Source organism: Gambusia affinis, linkage group LG14, assembly GCF_019740435.1.
Source record: "Gambusia affinis linkage group LG14, SWU_Gaff_1.0, whole genome shotgun sequence".
NCBI lineage: Eukaryota > Metazoa > Chordata > Actinopteri > Cyprinodontiformes > Poeciliidae > Gambusia > Gambusia affinis.
In genome coordinates, this window is record NC_057881.1 from 14,037,078 (window position 1) to 14,052,981 (window position 15,904).

The 15,904-nt window shown below is 38.5% G+C and overlaps 3 protein-coding genes across 5 annotated transcripts; 1 reads left to right on the forward strand and 2 right to left on the reverse strand.

Moving 5' to 3' along the window:
- Nucleotides 1–332: 332 nt before the first annotated feature.
- On the reverse strand, nucleotides 333–3,586 carry lrrc69 (leucine rich repeat containing 69). 2 transcript variants are annotated; one of them, XM_044138522.1, is made up of 8 exons: nucleotides 3,335–3,586; nucleotides 3,126–3,252; nucleotides 2,975–3,047; nucleotides 2,342–2,537; nucleotides 2,124–2,195; nucleotides 1,914–2,032; nucleotides 1,666–1,766; nucleotides 333–456 (listed from the first exon to the last, which is right to left on the reverse strand). In XM_044138522.1, the coding sequence occupies exons 1-8, from the start codon at nucleotides 3,524–3,526 to the stop codon at nucleotides 359–361; spliced, it is 978 nt and encodes a 325-aa protein (XP_043994457.1). In that variant the 5' UTR covers nucleotides 3,527–3,586; the 3' UTR covers nucleotides 333–358. The 2 variants fall into 2 exon arrangements, with proteins under 2 accessions (XP_043994457.1, XP_043994456.1); XM_044138521.1 differs by having other exon boundaries at nucleotides 1,666–1,845; nucleotides 1,931–2,032; nucleotides 3,335–3,584.
- Nucleotides 3,587–4,003: 417 nt separating this feature from the next.
- On the reverse strand, nucleotides 4,004–6,927 carry otud6b (OTU deubiquitinase 6B). The gene is made up of 8 exons (XM_044138523.1): nucleotides 6,641–6,927; nucleotides 6,016–6,164; nucleotides 5,677–5,775; nucleotides 5,236–5,436; nucleotides 4,926–5,046; nucleotides 4,772–4,833; nucleotides 4,556–4,662; nucleotides 4,004–4,160 (listed from the first exon to the last, which is right to left on the reverse strand). Exons 1-8 carry the CDS (start codon nucleotides 6,705–6,707, stop codon nucleotides 4,076–4,078), a joined length of 891 nt encoding a protein of 296 aa, XP_043994458.1. The 5' UTR covers nucleotides 6,708–6,927; the 3' UTR covers nucleotides 4,004–4,075.
- A 543-nt stretch (nucleotides 6,928–7,470) lies between these two features.
- Nucleotides 7,471–15,759, forward strand: LOC122843641 (ras-related protein Rab-5A). Of its 2 annotated transcripts, none has more exons than XM_044138528.1 (6): nucleotides 7,471–7,722; nucleotides 11,028–11,249; nucleotides 11,399–11,550; nucleotides 11,703–11,825; nucleotides 13,178–13,271; nucleotides 13,436–15,759. In XM_044138528.1, the coding sequence occupies exons 2-6, from the start codon at nucleotides 11,084–11,086 to the stop codon at nucleotides 13,549–13,551; spliced, it is 651 nt and encodes a 216-aa protein (XP_043994463.1). In that variant the 5' UTR covers nucleotides 7,471–7,722; nucleotides 11,028–11,083; the 3' UTR covers nucleotides 13,552–15,759. The 2 variants fall into 2 exon arrangements, with proteins under 2 accessions (XP_043994463.1, XP_043994462.1); XM_044138527.1 differs by having other exon boundaries at nucleotides 7,512–7,722; nucleotides 11,031–11,249.
- The last annotated feature ends 145 nt before the right edge of the window (nucleotides 15,760–15,904 follow it).

The following is a 15,904-nucleotide window of genomic DNA, read 5'->3' on the forward strand; positions in this document are numbered from 1 at the left end:
CATTCCTTGACCTTCAAAAACAGATAAGAGGTTATTTGCACGCACACCTTCACAAGTCGACCTACGCACAGAACAATAGCAGCATGTATTCATCAAAGACAATTAAAAGATGTTTTTTTCAAACTAACAGCGTTTTTAATTGCCTCCTTCATCCTTTAAGCTTTAAGCCTCACGTTTCCTTCACTGAGTCGTATGAAAACTTTAGATGAGACAGAAGAAACTTTGTTTGAACTCGTATCTGACAGTGAACCTGGCTTGCGTTAAAATAGTACCACGTTATTCTGCTGCCACCTGGTGGCCACTTGACTCTGTTGCCGCAGAGACAAGCATCCTTCAGTATTCCTGCATTTATTTCGTCTCAACGGCATAGTAGCAGGGTCCTTGTTCTCTGAAGCATTTGTATGAACACAGGACAGACCGGACTGGAATAGTGAGACAACTCTTCATGTTCATGTCCTACAGCAGACAAACGACACATAGAAAGTGTACCTTAGCCACTGAATGTTTTCACTGTTTCAGAATAAGCTTTGAAAAATTGCCATTTTGTTGTCGATAAAGACATTTAAAAGATAAGCATATAAAAAAGGGGTAAATTAAAAAATAACTTTTTTCTTTCTCTATTTTTTTTTTTTGTAAAGATATAAACACAGTGTTTTCACAAAAGAGAAAGTCAAGGTTGAATATTTCATTATAGTTTCACACTTCCAGTGTTCTTGAAAGTACTTGAGCCCCTGAAAGCCCTTATGAAATGATAGATTAATATGAGTATCACATTTTTAAAAAGATAAAGACAAGTCATTTTACAAAGCTGTCAGTAATTGCAATATGTAAAAATTAATAAAAAGATCCAAAGTTAAATTCTGAAGACATGGGCAATCACCTGTTTACTCAAATATGATACAAGAACAAAGTATGTTCATTAGAAAGAAGGATGATCAAATAATCAGAGGTTAAATTGATCCAATTTTCTCTTGATAGGCTCTGATCACTTTTGTTTGGTTCTGCTGATAAAACTCAACAGAACTCCTACAATAAACACATCGACCAACAGGATGTTCCTTCATGGACTTTTTTGTGTGTTTTAAAGAAAAGTCTGATCAGTGAAGCTCTAATTTTATTCCAATGTTTATGTTTCCCAAATTGTATCCTGCACAAGGAGTGAGTTCTAAGAAATCTCACAAAATAAGCTAAATATTTTTTCTTTTTGACTCAACATAGATTTTCTACACATTAAAGAGAAAATTGAGGAGTGTTCTTATTCATACTGGAAGAGAACGATGATGACAAATCATACTAAAAGCAAATCCATTAATAATCCAGGGAGAGGATTATATACCACAAAACTACAAACAACTTCAGGGCAGAAGCTGGTCATCATTGATGTTTAGACTGAAATCTGTCCAAGATGGGACTACATGGCAAACTGACACTCCCTTTGCGCAAGTTTGTCATTTGTGCTCCGACTTGTGTGCAATCTGATCATTTTACTCAATAACTAATCATTTGTTTGTCTAATGTACGTCATCCTCTTGGTCAAGTTTTACCTGCATGCGAACATTTAAATGTTGAAGCACATACATTTAAAAATTAGAATAACCTGTCGCTGTAGCGGTTTTCATCACAAATATAGAAGATATCAATGTGTTTAGAAAGTGGCATTCTGACCTTCTTCAGATTGATAAATTGCACACACTCCACCCATGAAGTGAGGAAGGGGCCCTTGCACTCTGTACAACAGCTGCTGCTGGACAACAGGTCTTTCAGCTCTGGGTAGTGAGGAAGACTCAGGTTGATCAGAGAGAACTGCTTTCTGACTTCTAACAAAACAAACCTGGCAGCCAGCTCCTACAGAGACACATCTGGGTCACAGTTACACAACAACAAGAGTTTTGAGTTACAAACACGACGATTACGTGAGGAATAGCTTGACCTTGAGTGACAGGAGCGCAGGCTGCGGCGGTAACGGCACCGGTATAAATTTAATCAGCCAGTTTTCCTCACAGTACAGCTCCGTCAGGTGCAGCAGGTGGAACTAAATATTTCCAACACACACATTATGCGATGTCATTTATTTCCTTTTCAAAAGAAAACCATAATATTGTGGATTTTACTGTCCAGTGTACCTCTATAGGAAATATGGACAGCATGTTCCCAGCCACATCCAGAACTCGAAGTTTAACAAGAGCCGTTATTCCCTGCAGGAAAAGCCAGATGGGTAAAGTTTTAGTCACCATGTATTTTTAAAAAATAGTCAGACGTAAATTTGGTGCTTCCAGCTGTTGGAACTTACAAGCTGCCATGAATTATGCCTGCTTTAACAAAGCAATTAGTACATACCCACCTCTGGTAGTTTTGTCAGCCTGTTTCTGGCTACGTACAGCTGGATGAGGTTTTTGCAGGAGTACAGCTGCTGAGGTAGCCTCGAGAGATTGTTAAAGGTAAGGTTGATCGTACATAGCTTTTTAAGACAACCAACTTCATCAGGAAGCTCCTCCAGCTTGTTATCAAGCATAGTGAAGTGCTGAAGGTTCCTCAGCCTGTAAATGGACAGATTTTCAAAAGAAATACAATATTTCTCATTTGATCATCTCACTACTCTGATGCTGGTAAATGTGTTTACATTTACCCGCTTATTCGCCAGAGCTAAACCCAACAAAGCTCCGTCTCTGTGTGATACAAACGCTTGAAAATGTTGCAGAAGCATAAAGCTTGCTCCATAGGCAAAAGTGGAGCAAACCCGCTTTACATAATGTGGGATTGTATAAAGTAATAACAGCAGGGAAGCCAAAGTACTAACTATACGCAGGTCAAGGGTTTAATTTTTCCACATTTTTTTACTGTGAGATGATTCTACTGAAAGAAAAGAAATTAAGTGAAAAGTTTTCAAAATCTAAAAAAAAAAATTGTTGGAGAACATTGCAAGTAAAGAAAAATAAAAAGAGCAATTTTAGACAAAGTGGGTACATTTATTTACCTGCCGATTTCTGGTGGTAACCTTTGAATGTTGTTGTGGTTGAGATTGAGGACAACAAGGTTTCTTAAGTGACCTTCAAAACATGATGACGCAGTCAGTGAGTTGATTCAGAGTCTGTGTTACCAACCCCAAACAGTCCAGACCTGCCTACCAATTGCATCAGGTGACACCACATCTATTTTGTTGCGGTAGAGGTAGAGTTTTCTCAGTGAACCCAGGTGGCTCAGAACTACAGGAAACTCCTTCAGGGCATTATTTCCCAAATTCAGTTCTGTTAGCTTGAAGATAAAAGCCAAAATAGTAGCTTGAGCGATCTTTGTGATTTGCTAGACAGATTACAAGAAATAAGAGGAGACTCACGTGACATAGAGACTGGAAGTGGGTTGGGAGGTCAGAGATAGAGTTGTAGCACAACAGAAGGACTGAGAGGTTTGGGAATCTGGAAACAAACTCAGGAACACTCTTCAACCCACTTGAATTCAGATTTAAAGAGTTTCCATTGCCACACATAGCTCTGTACACGGTTCCTCTAACAACTACACTGTAGGCCATTTTCCTGATCCCACCTCTTGTTAGCCTTTCTGTTGAGTTCCCATGGCAACAAAAGTCAACAATCTTGTTCAAGTTCTTGCTTTGTGCAAGTGCGACCTCTAATGATCACGCCTCAATAAAGCAAGCTGGTCACTGTTTTACAGGTTTTACATGTCAACTAGCATGTCAGCTCGGACTATCATTATTAGCAGACTTGGTTGAGACCGGATAAAGTTCTATTGAAGAGGTTGATCATAAAATGTCCACACAGATTTGTGTAACAACAAAAACGCTGCTAATAAAACCGGGGAAACCTTGAGACAATCAGTGAGGCTCAAAAGTGTTTAATATAAAACAACTTTATAAGAGCACAATGATTCAGTATCGTATCACTGAAATAATAGATTTTCATATCTTGACCCTTTCTCTTCCTTTTAAACTCTGAAAGAAAATAATCTCCATTCAGGGAAAAAAAAACCAAACAAAATAAAAACAGACTTCAGTTCGTGAAACGTTTATTTTGTTCACTCTTAAATAAAGACATTTATTTCTGTCACAGATGTGGGACTCTCAGTTGTCTTCAGCACCAGTCGAATCCTTTAACCGCTCCACACTGTTGTAGTGCTCGCCTAGACCATAGGCATGACGCATATATCTGTAAGCAACAACAAAATATATTCTGTGACTGAATAGCTTTATTTACCTCCAGCAACTTTACACATTACGAGATGGCCATTATGCTATCAGATGTTCATATTTAAATGCTGTTCAATTAGGCATTAACAACAGCTAAGGCATGCATTATTGGAACACAACTACAAATAAAAAATGCTCTCAGTGCTGCTGTGCATCAAAGTCATGAGAGAGACTAATTTTGCATAAAAAGGCTACATTTAAATGCAGAAAACCTGCAATGAATGCTTTCCTACAACGGATGCAAATCTAGTCACGCTGTTTAATACAGATGTAAAGCATTTCTAACCACACTGGTATCTTTTATTTAACTTTTCCCCTTCTGTTTAAAGTGCGATTACGAAGTAATAATCTTACACAAGAGTGATGACTTCACCATCATATTCCTCCCCAATCCTGATTGTCGGCGAGTCGGCCTGGATCACTTCTATTGGCAAATTTAGCACCTGAGTCAAAGCTCGGAGCTGTGAACAAGAGTAATCCAAAACGAATGAAAAGCATAAGAACAAATTAACTTCTCTAAATGCATGAGTTTTCCTAAAAATTCACAAATAAAGCTGCAGAGTGACTCACTTCCAGCTGGCCGCCCCAAGCTGCTGTGTGCTCCACATCGCTGCAGTATTTCTCAAACTCGTCTGGAAACAAACACAAAAAGTTCATGTTTATTTCGTGGTTTTCCTGCACCTCTGTCAGTATCTTCATGTAGAGCAATAAGGACGTCAGGTACCTGTTGTGAACATGTCCCCAGTGTTGGGGTTAGTGAGGAAAGGCAGAAAGTCGTCAGCATGGTTTCTCATGTGCTCAGCAGTGCGGGATCGGAGCTCCTTCACACTCATCTTTAACCCCGACTAAGAGAAAACAGAAGAACTACGGCAATGTGTTTTTGCATCGAAAACAAGTACAAATGGTTTCTAGAAAATTCTCCAGCCGGGCATTTCAAATGGAGAAACTACAAGAAGAACATTAACATTTTTTTTGCCTAGTGCATGTCTGATTAGATAGTCAAATAATTTCAATACGCCATTTAAATAAGTCACCTTTAATCGCTGTGCTAGCTGGTCTTCAATGGCACGGTACATGCAGTGTCCATCAGATGAAATCTCCTTTATCTGAAGCTGTTGCTGGGCCAGTTTCTGAGCTAGCTTTAAACCCTCCTGGTGCCTCACGCCCTGCAGGTTCTGCACCTCTGCCTCTGCTATCCTGCTTTCTCTCTCCTTCTCCTGTGCAGCCTTCTTGTCCTGGAGAGAAATGTTCATGCAAAAGTAACGGATTTAACACCAGCAAAAGTTCAAATGGAAGCAATAAATAAATATTTAAGGTAGTAAACTCTTGATTTTATTTCAACCACAAGATAACTGCACTTTAAGTACATCACAGAGCAGTTTATAGAATGTGTGAGGAAAGACAGATAAAACTGTATACCGGTTTTATCGGTTGTAACACAGTAATACTGGAAAGCATTATAAAAAGCTTCTCACCCTTCTCTTCTGTGCTTTAGTTACTCGTGGTTGTTTGGTTTCTTCTTGTTCTCCGCCTTCCAGCTTTATGGTCTCCACACCGTTCACCACCTCCTCCACCTGGGTAAGGTGAAGAAGGGGAGCAGAGGTTATTTTACTGAGGTTGGTAATGAGTCAGTGTGATAGTATTATCTGAATAACTGTTTCTTTTGCACGATGTTTAAATATTATGTCACGTATTGTAAAAGGTAATGCATTCGTTATTTTGATAAGGAGAGATAAAAAGTCATGTTTGAAACGTGCTTCAAAATTCAGAACACATTAACATTTTTTGATAAGTCAGTTGTTGTAAGTAGCTACCTTTGTTTCAGCATTAGACTTCAGCTGCTTGAGTTCCTCCTCATGCTTCTGACTGAGATCCGACTCTAACTTTGCTATTTCCTCCGTCAGCTGTTTTCTCCTCTTCTTGTCGTTTTTAGGGACGGAGTTTTTCATACCCTGGATCTTTGCTACAAAATAAAGTGCATTAATACAGCTTTCTTGTCAAAGAGTTTGCACTAAAACTAAATTATGTCAATTTTATATTACTCTTTACAACATAAAAGTTTTACCAACCTGAAAAGATAAGACTTTTCAGAACAATAAAACAATAAAATTATTTATAAGAGTGATTAAACAAAAACTGAATCCAAATGTCGATTGCTATGATACAAAGCGAATATTTACTGGGGAAAAAACGGTCAAGGTAAAGATTTCTGTCCTATTTTTTTCTACTATTTGGGACATTTGAAGTTAGCCTAAAATTATAAACAAACTGTAATAGAACAGCCTTAATAATAGAATAGAATGTAATAGAAACACAGCCTTGTCTTATATAGTTGCAGTTAAGTAGCAGTCACATTAAAAACTTCCATGATGCAAACTAAGTCACATCACATTGTCAGACCGCCGCTGACACAGAAGAATAACAGCAAGTTGTTGATACCCTGTAGGTCTTTCTTCTCTTTACGGTGCCGCTTAATCAGCAGCTCCTCTGGTGTCTCCTCCTCCATGACTGTCGCTGCTGCTATTCAGCTGGTTCAGCGAGCTGTCATGAAACGTACGAATGCCGCTGTACTTAATGTGATGAAGGTCTTGTGAAAAAATATCACATTACAGTCAAAAAGATTAAAAATGCTAAGGCAGAGACTAATAAAACGTGGTTTAATGGGCCTACGGAAGCTACGATGAAGATGGGTGTCAGAATTCTTCTTCTCCTTGTCAAAAACAAAAGGTGGAGCTAAACCGCCACCTGCTGGATATTTCATGTTCTTCATCCTTCTGCTCATTTTATAACATTTTTAAATTATATCCACCGTTATACGTAACCCTTAAAACCCATTGCATTTTCTTTTGGAAAACAAAACTGAGCTTAATTTTTTTTTTTTTTCAATTAAAATGTCGTTCTTTGTTCAGCTTAGTCTTTAATGTAAATGCGCAGTTCTAGCTCATCCTTTCATGTGTGCAAATTTTGTTTCATTTGTCCATGTTAATGTGGATTCTTTAAATAAGAATAATATGTTGCCAGAAAAGCAGATAATGACCTGTTTTTCTTTGTCTATGTTTATACAAGTATATTTTCTGTGTATTCTTTTATTCTTTATTTTTTCTTTTGTGTGAGAATGAATGCTCAAACTCACTGCTGTGACACTTGCCTCCTTACTGTATAATAATTATTTCTAAATAATAAAAAGCTACTTAAATGTCAAAAAATTGTGGCAAGCCTATATTTCTATTATTGTAATACTGTTTTAAGATCAAACTTTTTCTCAGTAAGTCTCTGACAGTATGAGCTGTATCGCTGGTGTCGCCGACGTACTGTGTGACGTGGCGCAGAGCGGAAGAGCTCGTTGTGTGTTTTGGTTCTAAGAGGAAGTTGCCAGAAGAAAGAAAGGAGGCGACGTGACGGGATTGTTGAAATTGTTTTCTCGGCTCCCCATACCAATCTCACCGCAGTGCCCCGGATTCCGTGTGTAATACACATCAAAGTGGTGGGAGTAAAAGTTACATCCATCGTCTGGCTCTCAGGTAGCGGACATGTTGGTGTTAGCAGCTGGTTGAGTGTGATTAGCGCTAACGTTTGCTCTGTTGGGTCTCCGTTAGCTGGCTTCGGCTAAAGTCTGTGATGTTTGATAGCCACGGATCATACAGACTTATAGGTCTTAGACGGGTTCAGCTGAGTGTTGTTGTCCATAATGTGTGTTGGTGTGGTAGCTTTGTAAACGATTGGTTTAGGTAGTTTTATGACAAAACCGCTCGTTTAGTTACCAGCTTAAAGGGTGGGTGGAATGCTAACAATGCTAGCATGCTACTGCTAGGGGTTTGGCAACTCCCGTTTAAGTGCCGTAACAACCTTAGCAATTAGCATCCATTTTACACAATTTTATTATATTATTGTCTTATTTTTACTCTTGTGCAGTTTTTTGGAATATTATTACAGTTGCTAATGGTTAAATTTGTTGTCAAGTTAGCAGTCGGTGGCAGTATGTTAGCAATGTGCAAGCTAACCAGCTACATTTGGGAAAGGAGTAGCTATCCAATATCAAAACAGACTCAGGGCCACAGCTAGCTTGAGCCAGTCTGTTTACAGTCAACGATTGACTGTTAAGTGTGCCTAGTGTGTGAGCACAGCAGTCGTGCATCGTTTGTTGACAGTCCTTATCTGGAAAAACAGGCAGAGACTATGTTCTTACTGTTCTTCCTTGTGTGTTCATGTTTTCTAATGCTTGTGTTTTTAGACGTTCCTCCTTAAAATTGCCCTTTGAAAATTAAGCTTACATTTCTTTTGGATAGATCCCCTCAGATGATTTGTCTATCTGTTGGCAATTTTGACTTTTAAGTGTGACCTCCAATCTGGTTGTCTTAAAATTGACAAAACATGCCCATATCTTCTAATTTTATTAGCAAGAACAACAACACTCCATGTGGAAGTTGTTATTGTGGAAAGAAGACTCAATATTTTCTATATTCTCTATTACTGAGGTGTCGGAGGAAGCATAGAGATCTGAGAAGCTATTTCAAAGGAAACTTTTTTCATTGAAATGTGTGCAGTTCATTCATTGTAGCGAGAGAATGTTAGACTAAACAGATAATAGGAAGGCTGAACAGACATGTCTCATTTTCTTGTGAATATTCACAAGAAAATGTGCATTTTTACAAATTTTGCTCAAATTGCTACTATAAAGCCAGCTTAAAATGTCAACTAAATTATTTTGTATTTCTTGTAGAATACTAGTAAAAATCTGTTTTGCATCTGCTTTTATTCTTGCTCCTAGCATAAATAACCACCGATCACTGAAGAAATTCTTGAAAACACACTTTAAATACTGGTCTCAGATCTCTTTTATATTATTGCCCCTAAAGAGAAAAATTGGTCAAAGCTTTACAAAAATGACAGAAAGAAAATCGGCCAACCTCTGTATAGTGTAGTAAAAAATATGTTGTAGTTCACTCCTTTCACTAACTCACAGATTATTGCTGGAAACAGACTTCATGGGATGGCCGCTTAATAAACTAATAAAGTGTTTGATATTTAGGGTGAGTAAAATGGCAATCTTGATTTTATTTTATTTTTTCTGCTGTCAGTTGAATATAAAAATGCCATTTTTAAGTGTAACAAATTCTAAATGTTTCGTAAGTGGATAAATCGTTTCTGTTGATTTTATTAATGGACAGAAAAGCGTACATGGTTATAAATATTTTTGAAATGGAAAGAATATTTCCACATTTGCATTTACAAAAAAGGTCGAAGCAGTCTGGAGTCGAACACTTCTCTTAGAGCAATATCAGCCTGCATTTAGCTGAACTTTTAACAGTACTTGTCAATGTCAGGGGGAGAGCATGCCAAGGGTCTCAGTTTGTATTTAAAGGAGTTTACAAACTGCCCTGCATGCCGCTCAGACAAGATTTACTTCCTAACAACAGCCATGTGTTCCACAGTTAGAATTTATTCCTAAATAAGTTAGTCAGTAATGCATGGTATGCATCTAAACAGTGGCTCTCACAGAGAAAATGGGCTTAAATACTGTGGGTGGGACGGATCTCCTTCTCTTTCTGTCCTGTAATAAAACACGGCTGTGCTTCGTTACAGGATTTTTGTTTCTTTCTCTTAGTCTGTTTGTGTTGGTTTCCTCCGTTACTTCTTTGACAGTGATTTTAACTCTTAACAATTGTCAAGTCTTTGCTTCTTGGTGCAGCTTTCAGTTCATTAGTGCATGAGTCAATAATGACACATGAACTGGTAAAACATGTTTGAGAAAAAGAGACACACAGCTTGAAGGCATATAACGGAAATTATTCATGTTAATCTGCTGTTTTGGTCCAAAGAGATGTTTGTTTGTGCTTGTCAGTTTTTTCTGGAGAGGCGCCTATATCTGTGTTTATTTTTTATTTTGCTTTGTTCTGGAAGACGTTTGATAGAGGATATGTTCCTCGAATGAGTCGAGTATCTCAATTATTAATATTCCACAAGGAAAATGTATCTGCCTCAAAGATTTGCTAAATTATGTTTTATTATGTAGCACACCATGTTCCGTCCGGATCGTTATTTGTGAGGGGGGGGCGCTCTTACTTCCGCCTACGAGTTGTTGTGACGTGCTAGCAGCATGGTGTTGAATTGTGCGGCGTTTTGGCAGAGTTTGGAGGACAAATAAGGATTGTTGAATTTCGAGTTGCGATGACTGGACTACAACGGATTTTGTGGCGTCTGAATCGCGTCGTCACGGCTTTGGAGCGAACGTTAGGAATGGTGCTCAGAAAGAGAGAGAGAGAGGATTCCTCTGATAATCGTAAAAATATTCTGTAGAGTACTCGATTACTAAAATATTGTTTTACAACACCCGTAGTTGAGTGAAATGCAGCATTTTCTACTATCAGAAGAATGTCAAACATTCAAGCACTTTTCTTAGAGAACCAGTTATCCCACAAAATAAAACACATCAGTTTATGTTGGTGAAATCCAAGCAAGTTTCAGTCATTACTCCAGCATCACCTGATGCAGTTTGATTACAGAGGATTTGAAACGGCTTTACTGTGAGGATGTTTTAGTTTACTTTTTTTTTTTTTTTTTAGCACTGAATTGGGGTTGGTCGTCTGTTAGTGAAGAGGCACACCTTTCTTTTGTATGGATTTTCTATTATTTAGCTGTGATTGACTTATACTTAATGTGGGTTTTTAATAAGTTATGTTCAAATGTTGCTTACTTATACAAAAACAAACCCTGAAATGTGTTCATGTTTTTACAACTTTTTGGATGACAAGTTGTGTTACATTTAGAAGTTTAACATGATCATTACTGTGCAGTAAACAAACATCTCTTTTGCCGTTTCCTGCAGCAGACGCCCAGGTCGTAAAGTTTGGCCCACAGGATAGCAGAGGATCTGATTAGGCCATGGCCAGCAGAGGAGGAGCTTCAAGACCCAATGGACCCAATGCAGGAAACAAGATCTGTCAGTTCAAGCTGGTGCTGTTGGGAGAATCAGCCGTTGGGAAGTCCAGCTTAGTGCTTCGCTTTGTCAAGGGCCAGTTCCACGAATTCCAAGAAAGCACAATAGGAGGTAAGTAATTATGTGAATAATCCATGCAGATGAATTATTCTGAGATTTGGCATATTCTGGAGACTCTTCTTAAATGTGACCAGTTCTTTACTTTTGGATGCTCGTCATGCAACCCCAACTCAGGCTCTCGTCTCATTCTGTCCCCTCAGCGGCGTTCCTCACCCAGACAGTGTGTCTAGATGACACGACAGTGAAGTTTGAAATCTGGGACACTGCAGGTCAGGAGCGGTACCACAGTTTGGCGCCCATGTATTATAGAGGAGCACAAGCCGCCATCGTGGTCTACGACATCACAAACGAGGTGCATCTGTACAAGCTCTCAGTTTTGAAAGTTGCACTGATGATACTTGCATGTATTCAGGAGGGCAAGATGAAACCAGGTTGCTTGCATTTGATTGCAGGGTGATGTAAAGCGAGAGTATTAACTCATGGCACGTGGTGTGTGTTTTGCAGGAGTCCTTTGCGCGGGCAAAGAACTGGGTGAAGGAGCTACAGAGACAAGCTAGTCCTAATATAGTCATCGCTCTGTCAGGAAATAAAGCCGACCTGGCCTCCAAGAGAGCTGTGGATTTTCAGGTCACATTGTTACCCACTTAACAATCCTGCAATTAGTCATTGGATTTTTTTGTTTGTTTTGTTATGGAACCACCCATCATTTCATACCTGTTTGTTTCCTAAGAGAAACATTACAAATATTCTTATTGCTTTGGAAAAAGTACTGGAACAGTTCTCATGTTTTTCTTACTTCACAGCTGCACACTAAGGTGTCAAAATCTGAATTTATCTGATGGAACAAAACAAGATTAACCAGGTCAGGGTTGATGGGGACGTGTATGAAGTTAAATACAGGCCAATTCTGGAAGACAACCTAGTAGAGGCAGATCATTTTAGATGGGTCTTATATTCTACCTATTAGTTACATACTTTAAATCTCTGAAAAAATGCAATGTGATGCTTTAGGAATGTTTTCTTTAGAGGAGACGGGAAAACTGGTCAGAGTTGATAGATAGTAACTGTACCAGGTATTGAGTCGTGGAATAAATGCACTCCACACGTATTTTCTTTCCACATTGACTACCCACATGTTTGTGTTGGTTTTTCACTCTGGCTGCATAATAACAATAAACATGCAATGTGTGGTGATTGATGAATGGTGCCCTAAAAATATGACTCGTGATGAATAAATTTAAACAGCTTGGCTATAATTTCTTATTTGACTTTAGCACCTTACCACTTCTTTACTTTCTAAAATATCTATCCTGCATTAAGATATTTCATAATTCCTGAATCATTAGCACGCATGTTTTGTAATTTTCAGTAGACGGATCTTCACAATATGTATGTTGGGTGCAATAATTCTGCAATAGTGATAAATTAAGGATATTATGCAGCCCTGTATATCACATGACTTACTTAACTTAAAGTTTGTGGTTGTGGTTGCAGCATAAATACTTTCTTTCTGCCTTCCATTTTTCTAGCACAGGGGTGTCTAAAATCTGGCCTGTGGGCCATTTGTAGGCGACTGAAAGATTTTCTGTGGCCCACAGAATTCGTACCACATTTTATGAACAGTTCAAATGTGCTCTGCAGTCACAGGCGTTTGATGGAGATGGCACCCATTTTATCTTTTAGCTCAGAGAAATAAAATCTTTGTGAAATAAAAGAAATATTAGGTGCAACACAAATTGTTTCTCATTTATTTACCAGGTTCCTGCATTTATCTTTATTATGAAGTTAAGAGAACCACAAACATCCAACTGTTTCATGACTGAAATATTTGTGGACTGCCAGTGCTTTCAACTTGATCATTTTGGCAATCATGGCAAAACGTTTGGATGCCGTTGGTCTAGCAGCTTTTTCTCTACTTGTCTTTTATGGTCATGTGTCAAGCTGTGTTGAATATTCATGCTATTTTGTATTTTTTACAGGATGCTCAATCATACGCAGATGACAACAGCCTACTTTTCATGGAGACATCAGCCAAGACATCTATGAATGTGAATGAGATATTTATGGCTATTGGTAAGTGGCTCTTGACATATTACCTATTGATATGGCCATTAATAATGTTACATATAACATTATGTTAGTTAAAATATAAAAATATCTATTGCTTGACCTTTCTGTTCCTAAAATAAAAATGGCATTTGTTTTTTTCTTTTGCTTCTTTGTTTTCCTATCTTCAGCAAAGAAATTGCCAAAAAATGAGCCTCAAGCTCCAGGCGCTAACAGCGGTCGGACCCGGGGAGTGGACCTGACAGAAGCTGCTCAGCCAGCCAAGGCTCCGTGTTGCTCTACCTAAAATGAAGAACACAATTTTCCCTCCCTGACCTGTAAACTAGTAACTAATGTGGCCGACGCCCCAGATGCCACTGCAGCTACTAAAGCAACGTGTCCCCCTTTGTTTGAGACAGAAAAAGATGCCCTGTATCCTCCCTCACACTTTGTTTCTTTTTATCTCAGTAGCAAAGTCAGTGCCATTTCGCTGATGTCTTTGGGGCTCTGCCTCTTCCATTAAGGTTCTGCTGGTACCTGAAGAAGCCTCCTAACCACTCTGTTTTACTTTACATCTCCCAGTTGATTGATGGGTCGGGGATCAGATATTAGAAACCTCAGCTCATCCAACATCTTTGATAGGAGTTCAATTTTGAGGAAGGGGGTCACTTCCCTTTTCTGGAAACTACTGCTCTTATGTCCACCATTCTTCTGCTTTTGGTCATTTTTGGTAGATTTTTTTGTTGTTGTTGGTTATTTAGAATATTTACGTGGGTAAAAAAAAAAAAAGAAGAAAATCCAACTGTGTTTTACTTGTGGTCAACAGTAGCACAAACAAAGCGACAAATGTTGGAGACAAAGAGCCATTTCTTGTGGTTCTGAGAAAAGGAAAGGCGTGGAGTAGAAAGTCAAAAAGGAACCCTGAGATCTGTGTCCCTCTCATGTCTTCAGAACCTTTTATCGAAAGTTTAAAAGAAACTTTTAAACTCTTGATTCCCTCAGCAATCCACTGGCTTTCCCTTCATCACTTTAGGATTAGAGCGTGCGTTATATATTTTTCTACTTGTTGTCTCCTCCGAGGGACTGTGCCTGCTTGTTTTTGCCGGCGGTGGCATTGTATCATGTTTTGCAGTATTCCTTAAAGCATCGAGTGTCTGCAAGAACCATTGCAACACTTGAGAGCCCCCTCCCTCCCCCCAGCAAGACAGAGAAGTCTCTAAGGTACACATCAGCAACCGTTCATGTCGCGTCCTTTCGTTAATCCCGTGTAAACCATCAAACTGGGGTTGGATGATTTTGTTTATGCAAAGAGCTTTTTTTTTTTCCCCCATTATGTCAGTGTTGCTTGACCGCTGCAGGGTTTGCACAGGGTAAAAAAACAAAAAAAAAACAAAGGTGGCGGTTGTGAGCGGGATGCTGCAATATGAGGTCTCTTCATGTTTAAAGTGGAGTTCTAATTATTTCACACGTGGATTAGGAAGTGCTTTAGACACGTTGGTGTGTCAGTATATTCGAACTTTGCCTGGGCTGGCTGGTGACTGATTTCAACTGTAGACTTATAGTCACATGCACATTACACACACTTGCACAATGGAACACACACTCACTCTGCAGATCATAGACACGCAGTCTGTTACACCTCATTCATACCAATGTTAAGCACATTATGTGTGTTTGTCTATGTCCCCACATGTTGTTACACACACACACACACATTAGTTATCTAGACGATTTCTTGTCAATAACTTTTTTACTGGTCTTACTCATGCCTTGCACTAATGATGCTTATGAATTTATGTTGTCATAATCTCAGTCAGTGTGTTATAAATATATACATAATATAAATATATAAATAATATACTGTAAATATGGTGTTGCGGTGTAGTCTACTTTTTTTCCTGATTTTTCTAGTGACTAATGCTTGCTAGGGACTTATCTAGATAATCACTAGGGGTTAAAAAAAAAACTGTACAGATAGCAAGAAAACAGCTACAGTTTGGGTTTGGAGTTTTGCTGTTTCTTTTCACAAAAAATGGTTAAATTATAATCAGTGGTGGTCTATATTAATGTATGTAGTGTTATTAACAAAAGTAAAAAATAAAATTGCATTTATTTACACTTATAAAATGTTATACCCAAGCATATTAGAGTCTGCTTGTTAAAAATGACCTTTCTGTTGCCTTTTGTTTATCTGTTTTTCTTGTTGGTATGGTTCATTTATATCCCCAGTAAAGCTGAACTTCCACATCCAGAGCTATTGGTTGGAAAATTTCCCACAAATCGGGATGAATGAGATGGTCTGACAATCCACAGCATTTCAGAAAGCGTTGTTGCCGTAATGCAGGAACGATAGAACAGATGTCAGGTAACCTAACAGGGGTGTAAATTGTACGTTTTCCCTTTTTTTTTGTCAACACTTCTTTGCAACAGAACACATTTAAATGCAAGCATTTTACAGTACTGTTATGTAATGACAAAATACGTACTGAAATAAATTTGATCATTTATCATCGTAGTTGGACAGTTTCTGACTGCATGTTCGGTCTGCACAAACGTTGCTGTATTTTATGTGACAGACGCAAAATTAGTGCACAGCTGAAGGAAATGATACATGGTTTTCACCTTTTTAGAGCTGTAGACATTTCAAATCCTGCTCCCAT

Bases quoted from the DNA above. Each gene is read 5' to 3' on its own strand.
- otud6b (XM_044138523.1), bottom strand. From the start codon at position 6,707: ATGGAGGAGGAGACACCAGAGGAGCTGCTGATTAAGCGGCACCGTAAA. The intron at 5,047-5,235 runs GTGACTTATTTA...GTTTTCTCTTAG, and splicing joins AGCTAGCACAGCGATTAAAG to TCGGGGTTAAAGATGAGTGT. The intron at 4,663-4,771 runs GTGAGTCACTCT...TCTTGTTCACAG, and splicing joins CTTGGGGCGGCCAGCTGGAA to CTCCGAGCTTTGACTCAGGT.
- lrrc69 (XM_044138521.1), bottom strand. From the start codon at position 3,526: ATGGCCTACAGTGTAGTTGTTAGAGGAACCGTGTACAGAGCTATGTGT. The intron at 3,048-3,125 runs GTAGGCAGGTCT...CATGTTTTGAAG, and splicing joins GGTGTCACCTGATGCAATTG to GTCACTTAAGAAACCTTGTT. The intron at 457-1,665 runs GTCAGAATGCCA...TGTCTGCTGTAG, and splicing joins AATTTATCAATCTGAAGAAG to GACATGAACATGAAGAGTTG.
- LOC122843641 (XM_044138528.1), top strand. From the start codon at position 11,084: ATGGCCAGCAGAGGAGGAGCTTCAAGACCCAATGGACCCAATGCAGGA. The intron at 11,551-11,702 runs GTGCATCTGTAC...TGTGTTTTGCAG, and splicing joins TCTACGACATCACAAACGAG to GAGTCCTTTGCGCGGGCAAA. The intron at 11,826-13,177 runs GTCACATTGTTA...TATTTTTTACAG, and splicing joins AGAGAGCTGTGGATTTTCAG to GATGCTCAATCATACGCAGA.